The sequence below is a fragment of the Opisthocomus hoazin genome, chromosome 27 (assembly GCF_030867145.1).
Source record: "Opisthocomus hoazin isolate bOpiHoa1 chromosome 27, bOpiHoa1.hap1, whole genome shotgun sequence".
NCBI classification, from domain to species: domain Eukaryota; kingdom Metazoa; phylum Chordata; class Aves; order Opisthocomiformes; family Opisthocomidae; genus Opisthocomus; species Opisthocomus hoazin.
Window position 1 is genome coordinate 8,526,686 of NC_134440.1, and position 21,206 is coordinate 8,547,891.

Sequence of the window (21,206 nt, forward strand, 5' to 3'; positions counted from 1 at the left end):
CCACCATTCTGGGATTCTGGGCCGGCTGAGCACCCCCAGACCGGTTCCCGAGCTCCGTCCTGAGGTACGGGAACAAACCCTCTGCTCACGGAGCGTTACCGAGCCGGGTGCGAGGGGACCGCTCCTGCCCTGCACACCCCGTCACGCAGCACCCACTACTTACTGCAAAGTGTGTCCAATGAGGCGGGATGATTGCAATTAGTTCTGGGAATAGGAATGATTGTTATAATTATTTCTAGGGGTTCATTATCATACTCCGGCCCTCTTCAGCGCCTGCGCAGTGTCGTCTGGTGGTCGCCTGTGGAGGTCTGCTGGATGAAGGCTCGCAGTCCTCCTTGCTGTGTGCTCTTCACCTTTGGCTCAGAATTCCCGAGCTGTCTGTGCTGGCGGAGCCCCAAACCACAGAGCAAGCTCCAGCTGGAGGGATGCTGCCTATCGACAGCAAATGTCTGGTCACCGGGCCTTGTGCGTCCCCGCTCCCCTCCGGCCATCTCGCAGCGGTCTCTCTGATTTCCGCCTGAACTCGCGGCCGCCCTCGCCAGCAAACCAGCAGCGGGCACCCCTCGCCCCGCCACGGCTGCAGAGCGATGGCACAAAATAAAGCTAAAGCCGTCGCAAAATCAAACAAAACACCAATTTCCCACATCAGTCGGACTGCGTGAGGCCCCTCGGCACGCGGACCGCACTGTCCCCAGCGCCGTGGCCGTGCTGTTCGTCTGGCCCCGTACCAGCCCTGTTCTGCTTTCGAAAACCCCATTCCCGGCGGTGACAGCGGCGGCTGCGCTGCCGGCTCCGCGCTGGGGGATTCTCGCTCGCCCCTCTGACACCTCGCCCAGCAAAGGCCGAGCCCTTCGCACCCGCCGTCTGCAAGATTTCCCTAAAACGCCGTCCCTGGGGCTCGGCTCGCGGCGGGCTGCCCGGCTTGGCTGGGGGTTGCTGCCCGGTGTGGGCAGAGCCGCCGGCTGCTGGCTTCACCAGCTGGGCAAATAATTTTGGGGGGGGGGGGGAGGCCAGGCCTGCTGCCGCCATCCATCTGGGAGTGGCGCAGATGTGCAGGGAATATTTTAGCTACAAACCAGTAGAGGTCACTCCCCCCCAGTAAACCCAGTGCTACTGGGGATGTTGGGCCACCAGTAAGAGGGAGGGATGGGGGGCAGGTGGGGTGTGCAGCGGGGCAGCAGAGCCCAGGGGCAGCGGGTGCCAGGGCCCCCTCGCACCGGCAGCTCCTGGGGCCGTCCCGTCCCGTCCCGCCGCGTCTCCCTGGCAGCGTTGGGGCGTCCGGGGGCCGCGGGATCCCACCGGCTGCGGGTGCCAGCGCTGCTCTCCACAGCTCCCAGCGTCTCCCCCGGCACCGAAAGGCCGCTTTTCCATGAATGTGTTTTGTCTGCAGAGCAGTTCTTTGCACAGAATTTTTTACCTGATTTCTCATGCTTTCATTTTTTTTTATTCCTAAAAGAAATGCAGAAACATGATTTTTGTGGGAAAGGAGGCCTTTGTAAAAATGAAAACCTAACAAACCTGCCAGTGTGCGGCAGCTCGGCGAGGCCATGACTGCTGCCGCGGCTCCGGCATCCCTGCGTGCTCCCGCTCCGCTTCCCCGCAGTCCCGGCCGCCCCAGCTCCGCTCCCTCCCGCTCCAAACGGGACGAGGACCCTTCCCCACCTCTCTGCGAGCCGTGCCCTCTTTGTGGCTGTTCCCAGCTCTCCGCAGCAGCCAGGATTTATCCATAGAATCATCACAGAATCGTTAAGGTTGGAAAAGACCTCCAAGGTCATCGAGTCCAGCCGCCAATCCACCGCCACCACGCCTGCCAAACCATGTCCCCAAGTGCCACGTCCACACGGGTTTTGACCACCAGATTTCCAGGGATAGATGGACTCCAAGTGGGGACCACGGAGGAGGACACGTGCCACCTCCCGGGAGCGGCTGGGCAGCCGGTGACACCAGCCCCTGGGGTTTACGGACCCCGCGGGTGCAAGGATCCCTCACCATCGTTTCGCTCTGCTCTGCAGCTCCCGGACAGCTCGGCTGCCGCCGCCGCGGGACGCAGCTGCTGTGGAGCTGCCCGGGGTGCAGGGAGCGAGCAACCGGGCGAGGTTTTTCAGGGGAAGCAGAGGGAAACGAGGATGGGATTTGCACACTTAACGCCCAGGGATACCTCCAAACCGTCTGCGCCGGGATGGAGAGGAATCCTTGCAGCTGAGTCCTTCACTGTTATGGTATCCAGGGCCTGTAGAATCATAGAATCATAGAATCATAGGATGGTTTGGGCTGGAAGGGACCTTAAAGATCATCCCATTCCAAGCTCCCTGCCATGGGCAGGGCCCCCTTCCACCAGCCCAGGGTGCTCCCAGCCCTGTCCAACCTGGCCTTGAGCACTGCCAGAGAGGGGGCAGCCACAGCTCCTCTGGGCAGCCTGGGCCAGGGCCTCACCACCCTCATGGGGAAGAATTTCCTCCTAATATCCAGTCTAAATCTGCCCTCTTTTAGTTTAGAGCCAGGACTGCGTACTGTCTGAAAACGAATCCCCGTGCTCCCCGCACCGATGCGTCCCCGGTGCGGTCGCTGCCCACAGCAGGTGGTGGCTGACCCGCGCGTTCCCCGACGAAGCCCCTTCCCAGATCTCGGGATCCTTCCCAGCCCGGTCCCGGCCGTGTCCCAGTAATCCCTCACAACATCCCCAACCCAGCCTCGTGTCCGAACCCCCGCGGGGTCGGGGCTTCCGGAACAGCTCGGTCCCGCTGCAGGAAGGAAAGGTTTTCCCATGACTTTGCAGGGTTCGCTTCCAGCCTCCCCCTCTGCTAAAATCTGGACTCACAGTTGCTATTTCCAACGTGATTATGTTTTTTTTTAACCTTGTAAAACAGACTTTATTTTTTTTCCTGTAAATTTTGTGCGATATACATCTATATGCCTATAGAATACACCTCAATAAAAAGGTTTTCGTCCATACATTATATTACTTTTTATTTAATGTCATGAAAAATTCAGACAACGCTTTTGTCCTTAAATAAACATTTCTCCCTCCCCTGCCCTCCCTTCCTAGCTGACCGGTCCAAAAGAGGAAATTTTATTTAGTTATTTTCTTTTCTTTAAAAAAATAGAAATTACAATCTTACAAGACAGAACATTCAATGAGAACAGAAGCATGTTCCTACATCTAAAAAGTAAAACATTTCCAGTAAACCTGTCGGTATCTACAGGTGTGTGGAGGGTGGTCAATGGAAAAAAATGTTTTCCATTTCTTCCTTTCATTCATGTAGATAAAAAATAACATAAAACCGACTGAAACTTTATATATTTTTCTCTTTTTGCACCAACATTCACAAGAATATATATTATATATATTTTTTTATCCATTTTTATACACAGTGTGAGGGTTCTGGAGGTGGAAATGCACACTCAGCTAAACTGCCAGAGCAAACAAACACAAAATTCATCTTCATCTGGAAAAGAGCAATCCCTCGCGGCTGAGGCCGCCCCGCTCGAGGCAACCGCTGCCGGGGTCCCTTTGCAAACAAAGCATCAAAACGTCTCGCGGCCGGCGGGACGGAAACGGCGACGCCGAGGACCACGCATCGAAGCGCTTCGGGGGGCTCGGGGCTCCCGAGCGTCACCTCCGCCGGCCCCACGCAGCTGCGGCGCAGGGCAGCGTGGAAATCTCCCTTGTGCGGGCATTTCTACCCGGGCTTGTTCGTTCGCCCCTGCCCTGCCAGCTTGACGCCCGGCTCTGCCAAGCCGCTGTCTCTCGGTGGCACCGGGGCAGCGCGAGGGACCTTGGCACGGCCGCCGCTGCCCCGCGGATCCGGGCGAGCCGAGAGCAGAGGCCGCAGCGGCAGAGGTGCCGTGGGGGTGCGGCGCGCCCCTGCCATCCCTTTCGACGCGCGCTGCCCATCCCAGGCAAGAAATCACTTCATCGACATCGAATCGTTTATCGCCTCCCAAGAAATCACTTCATCGACATCGAATCGTTTATCGCCTCCCAAGAAATCACTTCATCGACAAGTTGGTTCCCTTAAAGAGAACTTCAAAGTGCAGGTTCCCGCGGTTCGGCAGGTTGAGTTACACACATTTAATACTTCCAGTCTTCCCTAGACTCCCATGGAGGGGGGTTTATTGCTCAGAATCCAAAATCTCTCCCATGAGATGGACGCTGTCTCGTAAGCCAGAAAAACGCAACCGGTGACGAGGGCTCGGTCTTTTCCTGACTTAAGGTGCTTTCTTGGTTTCTTTGCCGGAAGAAATGAAAATGGGGACGCTGACCGTTGGTGCACGTTGGCTGACGAACACCGGGGACGTGAAGAAGGCTGTGTGCTTGTTTTTTGCCCCACAAACATTTTAAAATGCCGGCAGCTGTTTCGTCCGAGAAGGGGAGTGCTGCTGCCCCGCAGAAACGGAGGGCGAAGCCTCCTCCACAAAGCAGATTTCGTTTTCTCGAGTGCTTTTCCCCCGCAGAGAGGAGCCGGCAAGCAAACGGTTCTTCAAAGAAAGGCACAACCCTCTAGATGAAAAAGGCAGTACTGACTTCTCGCTCCTCACGAGCTTTTAGGATCCGAGAGGGCAGGAAACAAGCACGGCGCATCCCCGCCCCGGCGAACGCTGCGCCAGAGAACGACGCATTGGCACTCGACATGGCGTGGGGCTGCAGGAGGGGCGGCAGCCTTCCCCGGAGACCCGGCCTCTAACGCCATCGGGGAGAAACCGGGCTGACACGGCCCGACGTGCTCCGAGCAGCAGTCCAGACGGCGGTGAGCAAAACCAGAAAGCCCACGACTGTACGTGGCGGACGGCGGCTGCCAGGGAATAGCACAGTCCCAAATTTTTCTCTGCCTTATACCGAAGCAGAAATCCCGTCGGCTTCCTGGCGAGCCTTCCCTGGTTGAGGCTGGTCCACGGTCTTCCCTAGGAGGTCTTTTAACCGAAAGCATGGATATCCCCTACCTTCGCTAGGAAAGCTGCTCGTTTAGTTGGAGGGGTGCAGTTATGGAACCGAAGGTCTTCGGCTGACGCTCGGGGATGATCCGAGCTGCCAGAGGATGGGGTTGGACACACGAGAAAGCAACACAAAGCAGGAAGGGGCTCGGGGTTTTAGCCCTTCGCCAGCAGAAACTGGGGCTGCCTCGGAGCAGGTTTTTCCCTTGTAGCTTTTGGCATTCGCTGCAGGAGGAGCAGGAATAGGGACGGAAAAACCACCCGCAGAGCCTGGCCGTAGAGTCCCTCCTGTGGCCCCGCCGGCTGCGGGCGATCGCAGCATCACCCCACAGACCCATCCCTTCTTCACCTTTGGAGCCTCCCAAGCTCAGAGCAGCAGGTCCCAACCACACCGCGCCCTCCGGGGAAGCAACAAGGACCTTTCGCTTCCCCCTGACCCCGACAGGCAGCTTCTCCCCCTAAAAAGCTCCCAGGTCGTGCTAAATAGAGAACAAACCACAGAATAACAGTTCTAAAGAGCTCCTTGGGGGGAAAAGCCTGGGTGTGACTCCACCTGTGACAGCAGCCGCGGCGATGCTCCCGGCAGTCCCGGCGCGGGAAGGGGGGACCCGGCAGTGGGACCAGCTGTGGGCTGGGCAAAGGCCACAAAACCTCCTCGGGGTGCTGAGCCATGGGACAGATTTAACGGTCTTGGTAAGAAAAGCACACGCGACAGCCAGCACCCGAAGAGCCACTGCCTGCGATGACGCGCGGGGCCGGGCACCCAGCCCCGGCAGCTGCACCCACAGTCGGGAGCTGGGATTTGGCCAAGGTCGCAAGGGCAAAGCCCCTCTTCGAGAAGCGCTCAGGATGCGGAAAGGCGGCCCGAGGCGGGTGGACCTGCCGATCCGGCTCCGAAAAGCCAGGCAGTCGGCCAGCTGGATGGGGAGTTCGGCGGGCATTTGGGAAAACGCCGCGACGGAGGGCACGGAGACCCTGCAAAGCTTCTCCCCGCCGCGCTGGGCATCCTTTCCCTCAAATCAGCCTCCTCCACGGGAAAATCCTGTGCTGATTCTCCCCCCAGCCACAGCCGGGTCTTTCTTGGCCGAGCTCTTGAGGTCACCCCATGCCCCGTGGGCGAAGGAATAAAGCAAAGGCTCTGCCTTCGCCCCCTCCTTGGCTCCAGCCGGGAGCCCAAAGCTGCCCCCACCGGCCTGGCTCACCCCTATCCGGCCGAGTCTGCATCGCCCCTTCTTTATCCCATGCCTTGCGTTTGGGTAGAAACAATAAAATAAAAACAATAATTAAAAAAAAAAAAAAATTAACAATCGGAGACGGAGAGTGCAGCCGGGACGGCAGGAACGGCCGTGCTGCGAGCGCGGTGGCGTGTGCGTGGCGTGCGCTCCCCGGGAGCCGCGCGCTGCGGGGAGCAGTCAGTCCCTTACCCCTGCCAGGAGCATCTCCTGTCCCGAGCGGAGATTTCACATTCATTTCACTGGTATGGCAAAGTCCGTTGGTTTTTTTCCTTCAAGGTGCTTTACATTCAAGAGCTATTGCAATCCACGGCGAGGAAACGGGGCTGGGGAGACACCCCAGCCCCCCAGGTTCTCTTGAGTTTGATTATTTGATTTAAATAAACTGCCCCAAACCTCTAAAGTTTAGTTCATCTCCAGATTTTGGGGAACTCGAAGGGGGCCGGCGGCTGGAGCCTTAGCTCTCCCGTGGGTCGCTGTACTGCAGCTCCGAGTTGAAGACCTCCTTATAGAGGGGTGGGAAGTTCATGGCGGTCTCTGGGTGCAGGAGACGGAAAAATTCCAGCTTGTCCAAGTGCAGGTTGCAAATGGTCTTCATCAAGGGCAGCTTGGAAACCATCTGCGGGGAAAGCAGGAGCCAGAGCTGGTGAGCACGAGATTCCCAGCCAGCATCACTCACGTCACCAATGCCCCTCCCTTGGGGACAAGCGGGGGGGTTTGGGGACCTGGACAGGCTGGAGAGTTGGGCAGAGAGGAACCTGATGAGGTTCAACAAGGGCAAGGGCAGGGTCCTGCACCTGGGGAGGAACAACCCCAGGCACCAGTACAGGCTGGAGAGCAGCTCTGAGGAGAGGGACTGGGAGTGCTGGGGGATGACAGGGTGACCATGAGCCAGCAGCGTGCCCTGGGTGCCCAGAAGGCCAATGGGATCCTGGGGTGCACTAGGAGGAGTGTGGGCAGCAGGTCAGGGAGGGTCTCCTCCCCCTCTGCTCTGCCCTGGTGAGGCCCCATCTGCAGCGCTGTGTCCAGTGCTGGGCTCCCCAGTTCAACAAAGATGAGGAGCTACTGGAGAGAGTCCAGCGCAGGGCTGCGAGGATGAGGAGGGGACTGGAGCATCTCTCCTAAGAGGAGAGGCTGAGGGACCTGGGCTTGTTCAGCCTGGAGAAGAGAAGGCTGAGAGGGGACCTTAGAAATGCCTCTAAATATCTGCAGGGTGGGGGTCAGGAGGACGGGGCCAGACTCTGCTCAGTGGTGCCCAGTGACAGGACAAGGGGCAACGGGCACAAACTGGAGCAGAGGAAGCTCCAGCTGAACCCGAGGAAGAACTTCTTCCCTCTGAGGGTGACGGAGCCCTGGCCCAGGCTGCCCAGGGAGGCTGTGGAGTCTCCTTCTCTGGAGATATTCCAGCCCCGCCTGGCCGCGGTGCTGTGCAGCTGCTCTGGGTGACCCTGCTTGGGCAGGGGGTTGGGCTGGGGGACCCCCAGAGGGCCCTGCCAACCCCGAACATTCTGTGATTCTGTGAAAGTGTTCCTAAAACAGCTCCTTTTGCCCCAAACGCCCGCTGCCTGACGCGCTGCCGGGTTCAGCAGCACGGGGCTGCCTCTGCCTGCACCACAACGGAGATGCACGGCCCTGGGAAGGAGAAATTCTCCTCCTCCTTCAGTAGGTCCCAGGGCTCGCCCCCCAAAAACACCCGCGCCTGGATGCCAAGCTCTGGCGCAGCCACGTCCACCGGTTCAGACGTCTTCCCCACGGCACCCGCACCGCGCCCCGGCCGGGTTCCCCATGCCGCACGCGAGCAACACCACTACCTTCGAGAGCTTGTCCTCGGCAGAGTGCTTCTTCTGGATCTCATGCTGCAGGGCCACGTAGATCTTGTCCTGGAGCTTCTGCACCTTCTTGGACTCCGTCAGCCACGGGCGATCTACAGGAGACGGCCATCGGCCGCGTCAGTGCCGCCACGGGGGTCTCCCCCAGCATGCTGCCGTGGCCTCTCGCTCTTTTAACCCCTCCTGCTCTCCGGGGTGGTTTTGGGGACGGTGGCAGGGCCAGGCAGCCCCTCTCCACCCCCCACCCCACTGCGGGGGCTCCTCCTCGCACCGAGGAGTTCTGGCAGGGGCATTTTGTGCACCTGCAGATGCATTTTTACCCCAACCTCCCTTCCCGAGAATAACTTCAATCACCCAGCAGCGCTCAGATTTACGGGTCAGCTCTCCCCAGCTTTGGCATGAGACCTCCCCCCCCCCTCCCAGTCCCGGCTGCCACGTCCCCCCCCCCAGCCCCCCGTACCCGGGGAGAGCAGGACGGCGGCGGTGAAGAGGGCGAGCTCCTCATCCGAGAGCTGCAGGCGGCACAGGGTCCTCCCCAGCTCGAAGACGGCGCCGACGAGGTCGTCGCAGCCTGATGGGGGGACGGCGGGGGAGGAAGGGGCCGTCACGGCTCTGCACTGCCCAGCGGCACCCCTACACCCCCACCCCAGCAGCACCCCTACACCCCCACCCCAGCGGCACCCCTACACCCCCACCCCAGCTGCACCCCCACACCCCCACCCCAGCGGCACCCCTACACCCCCACCCCAGCTGCACCCAGGGCTCGGAAAGCTTTTGGGAGACAGGAAGGGTGAAGGGGGGGTCCCCAGCAGGGGATGCCCGGCATCGCTGGGCTCTGGGTGGGGGTGGAAAGCGGGTCCTGACCACAGCGCACACCAACCCGACCCCACCGGGAGCAGCAGCAAACGCAGGAGGGTCTCCCCCCGCCCCGGCCCCCCGGGATTTAGCCCAGCTGCAAACCCCAGCCCCATCGGCGAGTCGAGAGCCCCGAGAGAGGCGCGGCGAAGCGGCGCTTACCGAGCGCCTTGAACATCTGCGCGCCACCGAACTTCCCCTCGAAGAGGACGGTGCTGTTCAGGGGGTTGAAGGCGCGGACCATGCGGATCAGGAGCACCTCGAGGCAGCCTGACGCAGGCAGCGAGCGCAGCGCAGGGCAGGGCAGGGGGGTTCCATCAGCCCAGGACCAAACGTCAGAAAGAGGGAAAACCCCCGGTGCGGTTTGAAGCCCAGATCGTTTGTTCCCAAGAGCAGAGAGGTTATTCCGATAAATCCAATTTGGGTTTCGAGGTTGGTGTTTTGGGTTTTTTTTTTAGGTTTCCAATTGCGACCACAGTATTTCACCAGAAGCAAATATTATCCAGGCATTTGCAGCCGGACCCGGAGATCGATCGAGGTCATGGTGGAGCACCGAGAGAGGAGAGGGTGAAACAAAATAGGGAGAAAATGGAAGGAAGAAATGAAAGAACGAGTTAAACTCCAGCGCGCCAGGCAGGGCCAGCTCTGGCTTCGGGGTACAGCGCCCTGCCAGGCCGCTGGCACACATCCCCTGCGCAGGGTGAGGCTCTCAGCTCCCCACCCCAAAAGTTTAGAAACTAGGCAGTTTTTCCACTTTTTTTGGTATTTTGGGACTTCTGTGCATTCATCTCCCTCGCCTGGGCACGGTGTCACCGGCTCGCGCAGACGGACGGGGGGGGGACAGGGGCGTTTGCTGCCGTCGTCCTCTTCTTCCCAGTCTCTCACTGGGCAACCCTTTCTTCTCCTCCCTCCCTGCTCCCCTTGGGGCTTGGCACCCCTTTTCAAGAGGGAAAACCCGCCGTGCTCATTTCCATCCCGGTTTGTGGGTGACGTTTGATTGAGGGCGACCACGGAGAAAAGCCTCTGCCCAGGGCAGCCGCTCCCCGCATCTCTACACCATCGCCCTTGAACCTGACCTTCGACTCCTTCCAGCCCGGTACCCGTCCCCGAGCACCGATGCCGAGCCCGGGGGCAACGGGAGCAGCGAGGGAGGGGAGATCCCAAAGGGAATCTCTTCTCAGCCAAGAGAAAAGATGGGATTTGCCTCTGGCACGGCGGCTGCTGCTCAGGTGTCAGGGACGCGAGGGTGACAGCGGGGATGCGAGGGGGCCGGCGGGGTCCCCTGCTCTCACCGGCTTTCAGGAGGATGATCTGGTCGTTCTGGCAGAGCTCCATGAAGCCGTCGATGCGCTTGGCAAACTCCACCACGTACTGGATGGCGTTGGAGATCTGCAGCGAGCACTGCTGCCACATGGCCTCGCAGCTCTGCCGACACAGCGGGGACGTCCCTTAGGGCTCGCCGCCACCCTGTCACCCGGGGCTTGCTGCCAGCATGTCACCCTGGCTCTGCTGTCCCCCCCGTCCCCACTGCACGGGGCGGGGAAGGGACCCGGGTGCCATGCCACCCCCTCCCCCCATCCCTCCCAACTGGGCTTCACACAGCTCCCAAAGCACCAAAAGACCCTCCTCATCCTCCTCGCCTTCCTTGGCTGCAGCACCGGGGGACAGCGGTGGCCCTTGCCGAGGGCTGCGGTGGCTCTGGCTGTGACGGGGAGCCGGAGGGGGCCGTGGCGGCGGCACTCACCTTGCTCTGCAAGGCGCGGACCTCCTCGGGGGAGTAGAGGCTCCACGCCAGGCGCTTGAGCTCCTCCGTCGTGTACTGGCACGTCTCCAGGTGCGACTTCACCACGTTCTGGGCCACCCGGTCTGCAAGGCAAGGGCAGCAGGCGATGAGCCCCCCAGGGACCCCGCCGGTCCCGGGGTCCCCGCACCCCAACACCGTCCCCTCCCGGGTGTCCTGGGGGGCTGCAGGGGCAGAGGGGCTCCCACGCGATGTCACAGGGGTCTGAGGACAGACGGGGTGTCAGGGGTTGTCCCCAGGGCAGAGGGGGGACGCTCCGCATGACCTTGGGTGCACCGAGCTCTGTCAGTGCTCAGCCTGGAGGAGGGGATGGGCTTGGGGCTGCTCCGAGAGCCGAGGCTGGGTCGGTCCCTCGCCGTGAATGTGCCCGGCGCCACACGAGCACCCAGGGCTGGATGCGCCCTGCAAAGCGCCCGGTGCTGCACCGAGCCCCATTCCCAGGGCTGCGCGCCCCGCGTGTGCCTGGCGTCGCGCCGGGACCGCGCCCACACTCACCGAGCTCGAGGACGGAGATCTCGGCAGAGAGCTGGCCGCCCTCCAGCGCGCCGTGCGCGAACAGGGCCGGCTCCAGCATCAGCTCGTAGACGGACTCCTGCTTGATGAGCGTGGCATCTGCCACGTCCAGGCTGGACTGGTCAGGCGAGGGCTGCGCCGAGGCGAGCAGGTCAAGGTTGTAGTAGGTGCTGCTGCCGTCGGGGGTGAGGGGAAAGTCGAAGAGGAGCCCGTCCGACAGCGTGGAGATGTCGTCCAGGTCCGAGAGCCCGCTGCTGACGCTGGTGGTGTAGACGCGGCTCAGGGGCTCGGGTTCCTCCTTGGTGCCGCCGCTCTGCTCCTGGCTCTGCTGGTGCTTCTGCACCTCGGCGTAGAGGCTGTCCCGCTGCTTCTTCGACATGCGGCCAAACTTCACCGCTGCCCGGGGAGGAGACACCGGCGGCGTCAGGGCAGCTTCGCCCCCGCAGAGCGGCAGCGACCACCGCCCGCCTGCCCCGGGAAGGGTCCCGGCTCCCGGGGGAGCACGAGGTTTGGGGGTCTGTGACCCCTGAGCAGGGCAGGAGCCCCAGCGGACGCACCCCCCGCCCCAGACCGCCCCGGGTTGAACGAAACAGCATTGATTTAAGTTTTCCTGTGGAAAATGCAAAAGCATCTCTTGCTCCCCAAACCCCTCACGGGGGAAGCAGCTCTGGCCCTGACAGCCCACCTCGCCCCGAGGGGCAGCCGAGCCCCTGGGGACCCCGGGCAGGACTCACCGTCGCGGGACATGCCCAGCGCCAGGCATTTCTGCAGGCGGCAGTGCTGGCAGCGGTTGCGGTTGGTGCGGTCGATCAGGCAGTTCCTCTGCCGGGAGCAGGAGTAGCTGGCGTTGTTCTGCTGGCTCCTCCGGAAAAATCCCTGCGCGGGACGGGGAGGCGTTGGGAAAGCGCCCGGCGGGACGCCAGCCCCTGCAGCCGCCCGCCCCGCCGGTGCCCGTCCCCGGGCGTCCCCGGGCTCACCTTGCAGCCTTCGCAGGTGATAACGCCGTAGTGGATCCCCGAGGACTTGTCTCCGCAGATCTTGCACGGGATCACTTCGATTTGGGCTGCGGCGGAGGAGGGAAAAGGGGGGAAAAACCACGGTGGTTAACGACGGGCTGAACCGAACGAGGGAGGTGGCCCTCCCCCCGCAACAGCCAGAGCCCTGCTTGGCAGCTGGGGAAACTGAGGCACGAGAGCTGGACCCGCCGGCAGCTCAGCCCTTCCGGCAGACCCCGCAAGGATGCTTGTGCCTCAGAGGGGACCCCAAAAAGGCCCACACAGGGAGCGGGATACCCCCACCCGCTCCCCCATCCTCTCCATCACCAGGAGCCGGGTAGAAGAGCCCTCCGAGCTCCGAAAGCACAGCATGTTTGCGCCTCAGCCCACCCAAGACCCCGTTTTGGGCTCATTCCCTTTATTTTTCACCCGGTGCGTGCACGCTGCGGGGTGGCACCACAGACAGGGACATCCTTGGCACAGGGACCATCCCCGTCCCTGCAGCCACGGACGCTCTCCTGCCGGGGGTCCGGCCCAAGCAGAGGGTCCGGGGGCCCCCTGCCAGCAGCTCCTTTGAAACCCAGGACCAATATAGCCATCACCAGCTCAAGGTCCCAGTCCCCTTCCCCCCGCAAATCCGCTTCCCTCCCCGCTTCTGCTTCGCTGGCACTGAGCTGCTAATAGGCTTCGTCCTCCTCATTTTCCAGCTGCCCCAGATCTGCGCTGGCTCTGCAGAGGGGGGGACGCGGGGCACCCCCGGGACTCGTACGTGCCTCCCGGCATCTCTGCACCCTCTAATCCCCGCGCCGGCCCCCGCGGCCCCCGGCCGGGCTCAGCCTGGCGTCGCTCTCAAGGGTGCTGGGCAGCCGCCGCCGTGCCAAAATAACCCCGGCAGCCAGATTATGGTTATTTCAAATCTCCTGGGCCTGCGCAAATCCCCGGCTCGGGTAATTCCCTTCTGCCTCTCTCCTCCCCCGGGAGCGACCGGTTCTGGTCGAGGGACATTCTGGGGGTTGCTGCCAGCGGGGGCCACCTCTGTGGGTGACAGCCCTGCTGCGGTCGGCACCCCGGGGTCCCTCGCTGCTCTGGGGTCTGTGCGAGGTGCAGTGGGGCAGCCAGGCTGCCGTTGGACCCCCAGGGATGCCAGTGGCCCCCTGGCACTGCCATCGGTCCCCCGGGGATGCTACTGGTCCCCCGGGGCTGCCGTCAGTCCCTGCCAGCCATACGTCCCCCTCCTCCATCCACTGACTCGCTGCTCAGCTCCTGCCCTAAAGGCATCAGGCAATTTTGGGGTTCACCCCCCTTCCCGGGGCCTCTCCCCGGGCTGTGGGTCGTTGCCCCCCTCACCACGGGAGCCACATCCCACCCTGCCCCTCCCCAGCACCTCTGATGTAGTTTTGGGCCTGGGACAGCAGGACGGCCCTCCAGGGTGGGCAGGGAGGGGGCAGGGCTGGCGAGGGCACCCTCCAGTCCCAGCCCCTCCGCGCTGGCATCGCAGCCCCGGGGTCACCCCTTCGGTGGGGGGACGGAGGCAGGGCCACGTGCGGCCACCCCCGTCTTGCCAGCGGGCTCCGACGACCGAGACACCCCCGATTCCCCGGCTCCCACCGCCGCCTTCACCCGTGCCCCACAAAACCGTGGGGACCCCTCCCCACCCCGACACCCTGTCCCTGTCACTGGGGGACTGGACGGGACAGAGGTGGGGGCACGGTGGGGGGCACAGGGAGGCGATGCCACCCCCGGCAGGAAGCAGCGTCGCTTCGTTATGCAACGTAATTGCAGGCGCCGGCAGCAGCGGGGTGATGCATCGCCGGGGCGCCGCGCCCTCACGCCCGCGGCCGATACTCCCGGCTCCCCGCAATTACCGGCACCGCGCGCGCCGCAGAGCACCGAACTGAGCGCGGCCCTCGCGCCTGCCGTCTCCCACCGAGCGGAGCCCGAGGGTGCCGCTCCGCTCGCCCCACGGGGCCCCCAGAGCCGGTCACCGGCTCCCAGCGGTGCCATGGCTTCATGCGATGCCGATGGCCAAATCCCAGCCCCACACCCCCAGGCGGAGGGGACCCCCCCACCCCGAGACCCCCGCAGCCGGCACGGGCAGGGCTACGGGTATGTGGGGACGAAGCTCTCCTGGCTCCTCCAGAGCCAACCATCACCCTGGGATGCTGCCAAGGAGAAGCCCCAGCCGCTTGCCGTGTGCCCACAGCCTCTTGGGGCTCTAATTAGCATCCTGCTAATTACACGGCTGTGCCCGCCGCCAGCACCTGACCCGCTCGTAAGACGTTCGCCCCAAATAACTGACGTGAAGATACGGCCGTAACCCTGGCATGATGGCAATTACAGCCCAGAACAGCGTTTAATTGCTGCGCTGTTCGTAAGCCCCGGCTGAATCACCGCCACGGCTCCCTCGGCATCCCCTCGTGCCGCGGCCACGTCTCCCCCGGGACCCCCGGACACCCCCCTGGAGCAAATCCAGCAGGACGGGGAGGGATGTGGGTGCTGGGGTAGCTGCAGCGGCACCCCACATCCCCCAGATCCCCCCGCGATCGAGGGGAAACATCACAGCAGACCACACACCCTGGGCATGCCCCCCCGCTGTGCCTCAGTTTCCCCACCAGTGTGGTGGGCTCCTCCTCCTCTCACCACAACCCTGCGAGCATCAAAGCTCGGCAGCGAACCCCCCCTCCCCAGGGTCACCGGTGCTAAAGTAGGGAGCAGGGGAAAAAAAAAAAAAAGGGTTAAAAAAAATAAATTATAATCTCCAGCCGGCAATTAAAATGTCCCGGTCGCGGTATTTGCTCTCCTCCCACTGTAAATACTTCTTGCCCAACTCCCGGCCCGCTGCCACCGGACGGCCCTTGTGTAAGCGGCATCGCGGCATCGTCCGGCCCCGGGGCTCGGCCATGCCGGCAGCGGTTGGCCCCGGTGCGGCCGTTGGCCCCGGTGCGGCCGTCGGTCCCGGTGCGGCCGTCGGTCCCCGGTGCGGCGGTTGGCCCCGGTGCGGCGGTTGGCCCCGGTGCGGCCGTCGGTCCCCGGTGCGGCCGTCGGTCCCCGGTGCGGCCGTCGGTCCCCGGTGCGGCGCTGCGCGTGGCCCCGTGGCTGGAGCCCTCCTGTCCCACTGACACACTTTCCGCCCCACGCGCTTGTGTAACGCCGCAGCCGTTAACCCTTCCCGCGGCAGCACCCCGACCTCTGGTCGCTGGGGACGGGGCCTTCGGGGCGATACCTGGAGCTGGGGACAGGCATTTGCCACCCCGAGACACGGCTCCATCCCGGCACGGTCCCCAGGGCGCAGGTCCCCCGTCACTCCCCGGACCCGGCTGTGGGTGCCCCCTCCAGCCCGGCACCGCTTCCCCCGAACCAGGCAAGCGGCTCCGGTGGTTTCGGCAGAGCCAGAGCCGCCCTCCCCGGAGCAAGGCTCAACCTTCCTCCCGTGCCGGCACACCCTCCTCTCCATCGCCTCCACCCCAAGGCCGGGCATCCCTCTTGCACCCCAAAACCAGGCAGGTCCTGCAGGATGCGGCCGCGGGGGTCCGGATCCTCCCTCTGTGGCACGGGGGCTGTGGGTGGCCCCATCCTCCTCCTCCTCCTCCTCCCCTCGGTGCCGGGGGGTGGGGGATCGCCGCAAAAGCCACAGCACCCCACTGAGCCCCAGGAACCTCTGCTGCTGCCGGAGGCTTTTTGGGGGTACCCCCCCACACACACCTGCTAGATGGGGACTGGGTGCCCCTGGCTGAGCGGTGAAGACCCCTGAGGGGGAGGGTGTGTTTTGGGGGGGCACTGGAAGGTCTCTACAAAGCTCTCGGTGCAGACCCCCCACACACACCCTGCAACCCATGGGGCTGGGGTCAGGACACGGCCACCCCCTCCCCTGGGGGTCCCTCGGGAGCAGACCCACCCAGGCTCCGGGTGTTTCGGGGGTGGCTCCGTGTCCCCGCGGCCGTTCCTGCCGGGACGAGAGCTGGGGCAGGCGGCTTCCCCGGTGCCCTGGCTCATGACCCAGCCAACCCGCTGGGAAAGTCGGTCTGTGCCCGTCCCGCTGCCGCAATCGATGCCACAGGGTGGGCACTGCCAGTAACGAGCAGCAGCCCCGCAGCCCCCCAGCACCCCTCCAGCCCCAGCCTGGGCACAGGGGTGCTCCGAGGCCCCATCTGCAGCGCTGTGTCCAGTGCTGGGCTCCCCAGTTCAACAAAGATGAGGAGCTACTGGAGAGAGTCCAGCGCAGGGCTGCGAGGATGAGGAGGGGACTGGAGCATCTCTCCTAGGAGGAGAGGCTGAGGGAGCTGGGCTTGTTCAGCCTGGAGAAGAGAAGGCTCAGAGGGGACCTTAGAAATGCCTCTAAATATCTGCAGGGTGGGGGTCAGGAGGATGGGGCCAGACTCTGTTCAGTGGTGCCCAGTGACAGGACAAGGGGCAACGGGCACAAACTGGAGCAGAGGAAGCTCCAGCTGAACCCGAGGAAGAACTTCTTCCCTCTGAGGGTGCCGGAGCCCTGGCCCAGGCTGCCCAGGGAGGCTGTGGAGTCTCCTTCTCTGGAGATATTCCAGCCGCGCCTGGACGCGGTGCTGTGCAGCCTGCTCTGGGTGACCCTGCTTGGGCAGGGGGTTGGGCTGGGGGACCCCCAGAGGGCCCTGCCAACCCCTGCCATGCTGGGATGCTGGGATTCTGTGATGCTCTGCCACCGCCACCCTCTCCGCTTCGGCTCAGCATCCCCTCAGCGCACCCAGAGCAGGGAGAGGAGGATGGGTCCGGATCGCGCAGGGACCCATGGGGACACACAGGGACACACGACGCTGTCTCATCCCCCCTCATCCCTGCCCCAAAACTCAGCTCCGCTCCCTCATCCCCCGTGGCAGCCTCTGACCCCAGGGCCTGGAGCGGCTCTTGCCCCCGGGAGCCATGGCACTTCTCCGCAGCAAGCGGCCACCGCTGGATCTTGGGAAGGCGGCCGGGGGGGGCAGCCGGCAGAGGAGGGATAAAGGAGTCAATAAAGGGAATGATGGCCCCTTTACATCCGCCGTTGGTCTGGCTCTTCAACAGGCTCCGACACTGCAGCGCCCCGGGGTCCCCCAGCACCCCGGCATTTCGGCTGCTGGCAAATCCCATCCCCACCCACGGACCTCGTGGGTCACCCCAGATGGGCCGGGGCCAGGCGAGGCCGGGGTGGTCTGCAGCACGCGGCCGGCACGGCTCCAGCGTCACGTCCCAGGCACCGGCTCCAGGGGCACCGGCAGCTCTAGGGCTGTGCGGGAAACCGATCGGCTCAATACAGAAAATTTAAATTTCACAACTCCAGCTCCGTGCAGGGCTGTGATGCTGGAGGTGGGAACCGGTTTCTTAATCGATTAGCAGAGACGCCCTGGAAACTCTGGGACAGAACAGGGCTCAGCCGCTCTCCCCCTGCCCCGGGGTGCCTCCCAGCCACCTTCGCTCGTGGCCACGTGGCCAGCGGCTTCACAGCCACCCCGACCCCTGGCAAGGTGCTGTTTTTTCCCCATCCTGTGGTGCAGTACGTGCCCCTGGCTTGGAGATCGTGGTGAGCAGGGGTGTTCAGCCACAAGCAGCGACGGGCGGGTGGGCAACGAGGTTCCCCATGGCCTCGGCTGCTCTGGTTCACTGGCTCCGGTGCCGTGTGGCACGGGACGCAGCCCTTCGCACTTTGGCAAAGGGGACCTGCCACCGGCCGGGGTGGGGAGAAACTGTGGCAGGAGAACCCCTGCGGCTAAATCAGAGGGGAATTATCTCCGTGGGGCTAAATAAAGGCAGTGAGAGCGGCTCTGCTCACCACATCCAATAAACCGGGCGCGATTTAGACATTAGCAGCTCCGTAAATAGCTGCCGCCGAGTTCAAAGTTAAACGTGACAGGGAGGAGGGACGGGCAGGGCAGGCAGGATGGGCAGGGGATGCTGCCAGCACGGCCCCAGCCGGGCTGCGGGGTTAAACCCCCTGCCACCCGCGGGGACAGGGACCGACGTCCCCCCACCAATGCGCCTTCCCCCTCCAGGTGCTGCCGCTCGCCGGGGTTATCGGGGTCGAGGATCCCAAATCCTGGCTGGGTCCTTCGGGTCCCCACGCTGCCGGCGGTCGCCTTTCTCCTCCAACTTTATTTGTAGGAGGTGAAGGGCACGGCCATCCATCCCCATCCTCATCCTCGTCCCGCGGTACCCGGGACGGGCGCAGCCGTCGTGCGGCAGGGCTGGTGGGTGCTGGCCGTCCGCGCCCGCGCCAACGTGCGCACGCCGCCGAAACGGGCAGGGAAGCTCCTCCTCCGCCCTCTCTGATTTTTCCAATGACAGATTTAGGTCACTAGGACAAGTCGGCAAGGCTGCCGAGCCACCGCACGCTCCTCGCCACGCCGCTTGCAAAACAAGCGAGCAGGAGGGCTGGAAACCCTATAGGATTATACAAGGCAAAGCCTCGCGCCCGGCCGCAGCGCGGGGAAGGACAGGAGCGAGGAGCTGCTGTGGCCCCCTGGGGAATGGGGCAGGGCGGTGGCGGTTTTGGGGGAGAAAAGGGAGATTGAATCAATTCAGCGTCGCCATGCGGCACTCGGGCTTCGGCAAGAGATGGGGACACTGCGCCGGGCAGGACTGCGGGAAAAACGCCCCACGGGGGGAAAATGATGTGATATCAGGGGGGTGGGGGGTTGGCCCTTAATTAGGGCCAATGCACAGTAATTGGGGGCAGGGGGGGAGGAGGGAAAAAATTTTAAAAAAAAAGGAAAAGTTTACCCAGGTGCTAATTAAGCCTGGTGCTGGCTGTGCAAGCGCTATGTAAGAGCCAGGCAGTGTTATTAATTAGGCGGGCGTTAATGCTTCCCTCCGCACTAATAAAGGTGAAATCCCGGGATGTCACGGGGCGGGAAGGGGACGCGGGGGACTCGCCTCGCCATCACCCGCTCCCGGCCCCGCCATTACACAAGAGTGCGGCGGGTGGGAGAGCCGCAGCACCCGCGGCCGCGCCGGGGAGGGAGGAGAGGCGAACTGCGGAGCTCGAGGACGTACGTCCCTGTGCGTACACCCAAACCCCCCCTAAAGACGTGCACCCCCAAAACACACCTAAAGATGTCACCCCAGTAGGGCACCTAACGACGCGCACCCCACAACTTCGAGACCTGGCGAGGGCGAAGGGCGCGGGCGCTGCAGGCAATGATGGAAAACTGCTTTAAAGGGGGGGTAAAAATCCCCCCCTCCGGGGTGTCAGGTCCCAGCAGCTCCGCCGGGGACAGGCAAGGGGACAGCTGGGTCCGGCCACTGCTGCGTCACCATCGCTGGGCCCCAGCGCATTGTCCCGCCAGAGCCTTCCTCCCTCCATCCTCCTCCTCCCAGCCAGAGGGATGAAAAGTAGGGATCGCCTTCAGGAAGGGACAAAATCAGGCAGGCGCTGGCGTGCCTCGGCCCCTTCGCTGGACGAGGGGCACCCGAAATCACGGCTGGTCCCTCGCCTGCCCCCGCAGCAGCCTCCCCCCGGAGCCCCCGGAGCCGTGGGGAGCAGGAAAAGGGGGGAAAACCCCCCCCACCATAAATCCAGCCCTGGTGGGAGCAACATATTGAGGAGGAGATTAAGGGGTTTAGTGCGAGGAAAAGCTTAAGAGCGGGTCTAAGCCGGCGTCGGAGAGCGGAGCAAAATAAACAAGAATTTTATTCCTAAGGAAGGGGGGAGCTGGAGGAGCCAGACCGAGCCCGGCGGGGCTGATGCCGGGCCCCCCCCCGTGTCACCGGGCTGATGCCGGGTCCCCCCCCCCCGACCCTGTCCCTCTCCGGCGGGGCTGATGCCGCGTCCCCCCGCGGCCCCGGCCGGGCTGATGCTGGGTGTCCCCCCCCGTCCCTCTCCGGCGGGGCTGATGCCGGTGCCCCCCCCCGTGTCACCGGGCTGATGCCGGGTCCCTCCCCCCTCCTCGTCCCTCTCCGGTCAGACTGATGCTGGGTGTCCCCCGCGTCCCCGACCGGGCTGATGCTGGTCCCCCCGGTGTCACCGGCCGGGCTGCCGCCGGGTCCCCCCCCCCGTCCCCCACCGGCGACAACTTTTGCCGCTGCTCCCCCCGCAGCCGGTGGGTCCCCCCGCTCCCCCCGGACTCACCTCGCATCGTGGCCGGCGGCGGTCAGGAGCGCGTCGGGGGGCTCATGGAGGGGGGGGGGGGGGTCGGTGCGGCGGAGCGGGCGGGAGCGGCGGCACCGGGGGGCACCGGGCGGCACCGGGGGGCACCGGGCAGCTCTGGCACCTGCCCCTCCAGCGCCGCTGACCCACTTCTGCCCGAGCATGCGGCCGTTCACATGACGAGCCCGCCCCGCCCCGCCCCTCCAAATCGGTTTCACTTCCAGCCCCACCTCCTGCCCTTCCTCCTCCTCCTCCTCCTCCCCCCAATCCCCCCCAGCCCCGCCGTGCCGGTGCTCGGCGCTGCAGACGGGCGCTGCCCGGCGGGGCCGGGGGCTGCTCGCCCCCCCGGGGCGGGGGCCGGGGGCCGGGGGGTTGCTCGGCGCTGCCCCCCGCTGCTGCCCGCCCCGGGGGGGCTGTGCCGCTGCCCGGCCCCGTCCCGGCTCGCCCAGGCACGGGGCTGGCGGGGTGTCCCGCTGCATCCCCGCGCCCGGCTTCCCCCCGCCCCGGGAGCCCCCCTTGGCCCAGGGGTGCCGACCCCCACGCAGGACAGGCTGCAGGGACCGCGCAGAAGGTGCAGACACCCAGCGCTGGGTGCGGGGTGGGGAGCGCAGGGACCCCAAAGCGGCCCCGAGCTGTGCACCCAGCGGGGTGCGGATGCTGAGGGGCGAGGGGACGTCCCGGCCGGGGGTCTGCGGTGCGGGAAGGGCACGGTGGAAGTCGGGGGAAGCTTTGGAGGTGGCAGGGAGCCATCCCCATCCCGTCCTTCACGCCGCGACACACACGGAGGGCATTGGGGCCCGGGGTCGTATCCTGGATAACGGAGCGCTCCAACGCGCTGCTGTGACAAACACAAAGAGGTGATGGTGCTGGACCACGCAACGAAACCTCGCGGTGCAGTGCCAGAGGCGTCGGCACGGGGCAGAGCCCCATGGCTGGGGTTTGCGGTGTGACTCT

At 64.2% G+C, this 21,206-nt stretch overlaps 1 protein-coding gene across 1 annotated transcript; it reads right to left on the bottom strand.

The window, feature by feature from the left end:
* Positions 1-3,047: 3,047 nt before the first annotated feature.
* LOC104330395 (nuclear receptor ROR-beta) lies at positions 3,048-20,423 on the bottom strand. Its single transcript, XM_075444392.1, has 10 exons — positions 20,235-20,423; positions 12,140-12,225; positions 11,897-12,038; positions 11,145-11,558; positions 10,593-10,714; positions 10,141-10,273; positions 9,011-9,118; positions 8,454-8,564; positions 7,976-8,088; positions 3,048-6,783 (listed from the first exon to the last, which is right to left on the bottom strand). Exons 1-10 carry the CDS (start codon positions 20,239-20,241, stop codon positions 6,622-6,624), a joined length of 1,398 nt encoding a protein of 465 aa, XP_075300507.1. The 5' UTR covers positions 20,242-20,423; the 3' UTR covers positions 3,048-6,621.
* Positions 20,424-21,206: the final 783 nt, after the last annotated feature.